The sequence below is a fragment of the Cinclus cinclus genome, unplaced genomic scaffold (genome assembly GCF_963662255.1).
Source record: "Cinclus cinclus unplaced genomic scaffold, bCinCin1.1 SCAFFOLD_337, whole genome shotgun sequence".
Taxonomy (NCBI): Eukaryota; Metazoa; Chordata; class Aves; order Passeriformes; family Cinclidae; genus Cinclus; species Cinclus cinclus.
In genome coordinates this window covers 1,203-6,340 of record NW_026912103.1, presented here as the reverse complement: position 1 = coordinate 6,340, position 5,138 = coordinate 1,203, and the positions used below count along the sequence as shown (strand labels likewise).

General features: G+C 63.4%; 1 protein-coding gene across 1 annotated transcript; it reads left to right on the top strand.

Moving 5' to 3' along the window:
- The first annotated feature begins 569 nt into the window (after positions 1 to 569).
- On the top strand, positions 570 to 3,435 carry UXT (ubiquitously expressed prefoldin like chaperone). Its single transcript, XM_062514419.1, has 6 exons — positions 570 to 682; positions 796 to 877; positions 1,881 to 1,945; positions 2,223 to 2,330; positions 3,199 to 3,262; positions 3,337 to 3,435. Exons 1-6 carry the CDS (start codon positions 594 to 596, stop codon positions 3,379 to 3,381), a joined length of 453 nt encoding a protein of 150 aa, XP_062370403.1. The 5' UTR covers positions 570 to 593; the 3' UTR covers positions 3,382 to 3,435.
- Positions 3,436 to 5,138: the final 1,703 nt, after the last annotated feature.

Genomic DNA, 5,138 nt, shown 5'->3' with positions numbered 1-5,138 from the left:
TTCCCAGGTGTTCGGGACCCCCCCAAAATCCCCTCGGGACACACCCCCCCCCACCCCCTCCTCTGTGCTCGCCAATCGCCGCTCCCCTTCCCCCCCCCCAAATTGGGGTGGGGGTCTCTCAATGTGCGCTCGTGAGTGTGTAAGCCCCGCCTCGCTTGGCCACGCCCCGCTTAGCCCCGCCCCTTTTCTCTCTTAAAGGGGACAATAAATTCCTGAGCTGCTGGCGCTGTGTCACTTCTCATGGGGGGAGGGGCGGGAGGGACACCCCCAAAATTTGGAGGGGGGGGGGGGCATCTTGGAGGGGGAGGGGGTGGCCACAGAACGTGGGGGTCGTTTGGGGAATGGGGGAGGGGGCACCTGGGCTACACCTGGGGCAGGTAAGGACCGGGGGAGGGGCAGAGATGATGCAGACCCCAGTTGTGGGGTGGCCTGGGGGGCCTGATCGGCAGCGCGGAGCCGACAGAGCGGCGGGGATGTCGCGACATGCGGCCGCGATAGGCGGGGAAGAGAGGAAGCGCGGAGCTTGGACCTCCCGCCCGCCAGGGGGCGCCAAGCCCCGAGGAACCAGCGCGACGCTAACGCACTTCCGGCGCATGTATGACGTCAGAACCAACATGGCGGCGGCGGAGAAGACGCAGCGCTACGAGGCCTTCATCAGCGACGTCCTGCAGCGCGACCTGAGGTACGTGACGTCATATCGCGACTCAAAAAAACCCCCCCACACTCTCACGATATTCCCCTGGGGCTCCGCCCTCTCCGCGAGGCCCCGCCCCCGCTCAGCAGCGCCGCCCGCAGGCGCGTGCAGGAGCAGCGCGAGGCCGTGTTCGAGCAGCAGGCGCAGGTGCTGCAGCTCCGCTCCGCCCTCACCCGCCTCCAGGTGAGCGGGGGGAGGGGCCTAGGGGGGAGGGGCAGGGTGGGACCTGGAGGGAAACTGGGGGGAGCTGGAGGGGTTTTTGGGGGGGTTGTTGGGGGTGGTGTGGGGCGGGGTTGGGGGGATGTGGGGGGGGGGGGTGTGTGTGTGGATTTAGGGGTGGGATTTGGGGGTGTTTGGGGGTATTTGAGGGGTTTGGGAAGGTTTTGGGGGTGCTTGAGGTGTAATTTGGGGTCTCATGGGGTGGGGTTTGGGGATTTGGGGTGGTGTGTGCAGGGATTTTTGGGGGTTTGGGGGTGTTTGAGGTGTAATTTGGGGTCTCATGGGGGGATTTGGGGTGGTGTGTGCAGGGATTTTTGGGGGTTTGGGAATGTTTTGAGGGGATTTTGGGGATTCAGGGGATCCTTGGGGAGATTGGGGGAGGTTTGAATTGAATTTGGGGAATCTGAGGGGGGGGCTGGGGTCCTCAGGAGGTTTTTGGGGATCTCTGTGTGACACCGGGGGGCTCTGGGGGGATTTTGGGGTCCCCAGGAGGTTTTTGGGGCTCTTTGGGGGGCACCGGGGGGCTCTGGGGGGATTTTGGGGTCCCCAGGAGGTTTTTGGGGCTCTTCGGGGGGCACCGGGGGGCTCTGAGGGGATTTTGGGGTTCCCAGGAGGTTTTTGGGGCTCTCTGTGTGACACCGGGGGGCTCTGAGGGGATTTTGGGGTCCCCAGGAGGTTTTTGGGGCTCTTCGGGGGGCACCGGGGGGCTCTGGGGGGATTTTGGGGTCCCCAGGAGGTTTTTGGGGCTCTTTGGGGGGCACCGGGGGGCTCTGAGGGGATTTTGGGGTCCCCAGGAGGTTTTTGGGGCTCTCTGTGTGACACCGGGGGGCTCTGGGGGGATTTTGGGGTTCCCAGGAGGTTTTTGGGGCTCTCTGTGTGACACTGGGGGGCTCTGGGGGGATTTTGGGGTCCCCAGGAGGTTTTTGGGGATCTCTGTGTGACCCTGGGGGGATTTTGGGGTCCCCAGGACGCCCCCGCCCCCCTGCACACCCAGGTGGATCTCGGCTGCAATTTCTTCGTCAACGCCGAAGTGTGAGTGGAGCTGGGACCCCCCAAAAACCTCCTCAGACCCCCCCCCCCACCCCCAAAAAAAAAAACTCTCTTGAGTGACCCCAAAACTCCCCAGGACCACCTTGGGAACATTTGAAGACCCCAATTCCCTTTTAGGATCCTCCCAAATAATTCAAAACTCTTCACCAAAATTCCTTTTGAGATCCCAGAACCCGTCGTGGGCCCCCATTGATCCCCAAAATTTACAACCCCTCGGGGCCCCCCCTGAACCCCTTTTTTCCCCTCCCCGTGCCCCCAGCCCGGACCCCCAGCGCGTTTTTGTGGCTCTGGGTTTCGGGTTCTTCGCGGAGCTGACGCTGCCCGAGGCCCTCAGGCACCTGGAGCGCCGCAGTTCCCTCCTGCAGAGGTGAGAGAGTCCGGCCACGCCCCCCCGGCCACGCCCCTGGCATACCTCAGGCCACGCCCACCCCCCCGACACGGAGCCTTGGTCATTCCCATGTTGGCCACGCCCCTTTATGGAGGCCACGCCCTGATTTTTGTAGGTCACACCTCTTTATTGAGACCACACCCATTGAGAAATCACACATTGAATTTTCAAAGGCCACGCCCCCTTTGAGACCACACCTCTTGAGCCACACCAGTTGTCACAGGCCACGCCCATTTAAGACCACACCCCTCAATCCGCACCAAATTCTCACAGGCCCCACCCCTTTATTGAAGCCACACCCATTGAAGGAGCCACAACCCAATTCTCTGAGGCCACACCCACTGAGGAGCCACACACTCCAATGCCCACAGGCCACGCCCCTTTGAGGCCACACCCATCGAGCCACACCCCAATTCTCACAGGCCATGCCCTTTTAAGACCACACCCATTGAGGAGCCACGCCCCCATGCCACGCCCCATCCCAGCTGTCTTTGGGGTGGGAGGTGCTCTGCTAACCGCACCCCTTATACCACACCCACTTAGGCCACACCCCCCTTCCCCAGGCCTACAGCCCGAGGTGGCTCCAAGCGGGCAAACCACGCCCACTTTGGCCACGCCCACACCGAAAAAGGAAGTCACAGCCCCACCCCTAAACCCAAAAAGGAGTGCCACCATTAGGCCACGCCCACACTGACAGGGCCACACCTACACCATAAAAGGAAATCTCGGCCCCACCCCTATGCCCAAAAAGGCATGGCCTCACTTTATCAATTATCAGGCCACACCCACACAGGTGACCCCACCCCTCCCAACGGAGCCACGCCCACATTGGCCCCGCCCCTTTCAGGCTCAGCGATTCCCTGACCCGTGACGGCGCCAAGATCCGCGCCCACATCCGCCTGGTGCTGGAGGTAACCCCGCCCCCTTCCCTGGCCACGCCCCCTCACCTGTAGGCCACGCCCACAATGCTCTGCCCCTCCCCCAGGGCCTGCGGGAGCTGCAGGGGCTGCAGGACCCCCCCGGCACCTGAGGGTCAGGTGCGCACACCTGGAGTAAAGGCGGAGTAAAGAGGATTTTGTATCGAGCTCGGAGTGGTGTGTGTGTGTGCACGGGTGGGGACGGGGTGGGGAATGCGGGAGGGAACGCGGAGTAACCCTGGAGTAACCTGTGAGTAACCCTGGATTGGCATTGGAGTACCTGGAGTAACCCTGGAGTAACCTGTGAGTAACCCTGGATTGGCATTGGAGTACCTGGAGTAACCCTGGAGTACCCGAGTGACCCTGGAGGAACTCTGCAGAACCTCAGAGCAATCTCAGAGTAGTTTATGAGTAAATTGTGAGGGTCCCGCCAGTGGTGGGGGGTTCTGTGAGTAACCTTGGAGTACCCAGAGTAACCCCAGAGTAACCTGTGAGTAACCCTGGAGTCACCCTGGAGTAACTGTGGACTAACCCTGGAGTACCTGGAGTAACCCTGGAGTACCCGGAGTGACCGTGGAGTAACTGGAGAACCTCAGAGTAGTTTATGAGTGAATTGTGAGGCCGTGTCAGTGGTGGGGGGGTCCTGTGAGTAACCTTGGAGTCCACGGACTCACCCTGGAGCACCCAGAGTGACCGTGGAGTAACCCTGGGCTACCAGGAGTAACTACGGAACACCGGGAGTAACATTGGAGTAACCCTTGGGTGAGGTCAGAGTAACCCCTGAGTGACCCTGAGTAACCTGGGAGCAGCCCCATCCCCCCTGGAGTAAACCAGGAGTAATCTTGGAGTCCAGTCTCCCCAAAAAGTGGGTGGAGCTTCTTTTGGGCTGGCCCCGCCCCATTTATTTGAAGGGTGGGGGGATCCCCAGCCGGATGTGACATCATTGGGGCTGGGGGTCCCCAGAAGGGAATCCCTCCCCCTTTCCCCACTGGGGAGTTTTGGGGGGTCCCAAATCCCGGGGATTCCCTAAGGGGGGGGGGAGGGGGGGTTTGTCCCGATCATCCCCCACCCCCCCGAGCCCCCTCCCCATCCACGGGGGGGCGTGTCCTCATAAACCCCGCCCCTTTTTCACCACATCTCCTTTCCCGCCCTTTACCCTGACGTCACTCGGCGCTTAGCCCCGCCCCTCCAGCGCGTTTCCCCGCCCCTCGCTCTGACGTCACCAGGCTCCGCCCCCCGCCGCCATCTTGCGCCGCCGCCGCCGCCGCTCCCGCCGCTCTCGCCCGGCCCGGCCCGGCCCGGCCCCCCCGGAGCCGCCCGCGGGGTCGGGCCCGGCCCCGCCATGGCCGAGGATTTCTGGGAGGCCCCGCGCCGCTGAGCCGGTAACGGGGAACACCCCCCGGGAACCCCCGGGAGCGCGCGGCGCGGCCCCGCCTCTGTGAGGGCAGCCCCGAGGGGGGGGGGGGGGTCAGGTGTGCAGGAGGGGCGCGGGTGCCACGGGGGCGACCTCGGGAAGATCCAGGTGTGCCCAGGTGTGCAGGGTGGGCCCGGGTGTGCAAGGTGAGACCGGGTGTGCACGGGATGCCCAGGTGTGCCCAGATGTTCCCAGGTGTGCAGGGTGAGCCCAGGTGTGCCCAGATGTTCCCAGGTGTGCAGGGTCGGCTCCAGATGTTCCCAGGTGTGTCCAGATGTGCCCAGGTGTGCAGGGTGAGCCCAGGTGTGCTCAGATGTTCCCAGGTGTGCAGGGTGGGCCCAGGTGTGCAAGGTGAGACCGGGTGTGCAGGGTGGTCCCAGGTGTGCAGGGTCGGCTCCAGATGTTCCCAGGTGTGCAGGTTGGGCCCAGGTGTGCAGGGTTGGCTCCAGGTGTGCA

Excerpts from the sequence above, each read along its gene's own strand:
- UXT (XM_062514419.1), top strand. The coding sequence starts at position 594 with ATGTATGACGTCAGAACCAACATGGCGGCGGCGGAGAAGACGCAGCGC. Across the intron at positions 683-795 it reads GTCCTGCAGCGCGACCTGAG|GCGCGTGCAGGAGCAGCGCG; the intron begins GTACGTGACGTC and ends CGCCGCCCGCAG. Across the intron at positions 3,263-3,336 it reads ACATCCGCCTGGTGCTGGAG|GGCCTGCGGGAGCTGCAGGG; the intron begins GTAACCCCGCCC and ends CCCCTCCCCCAG.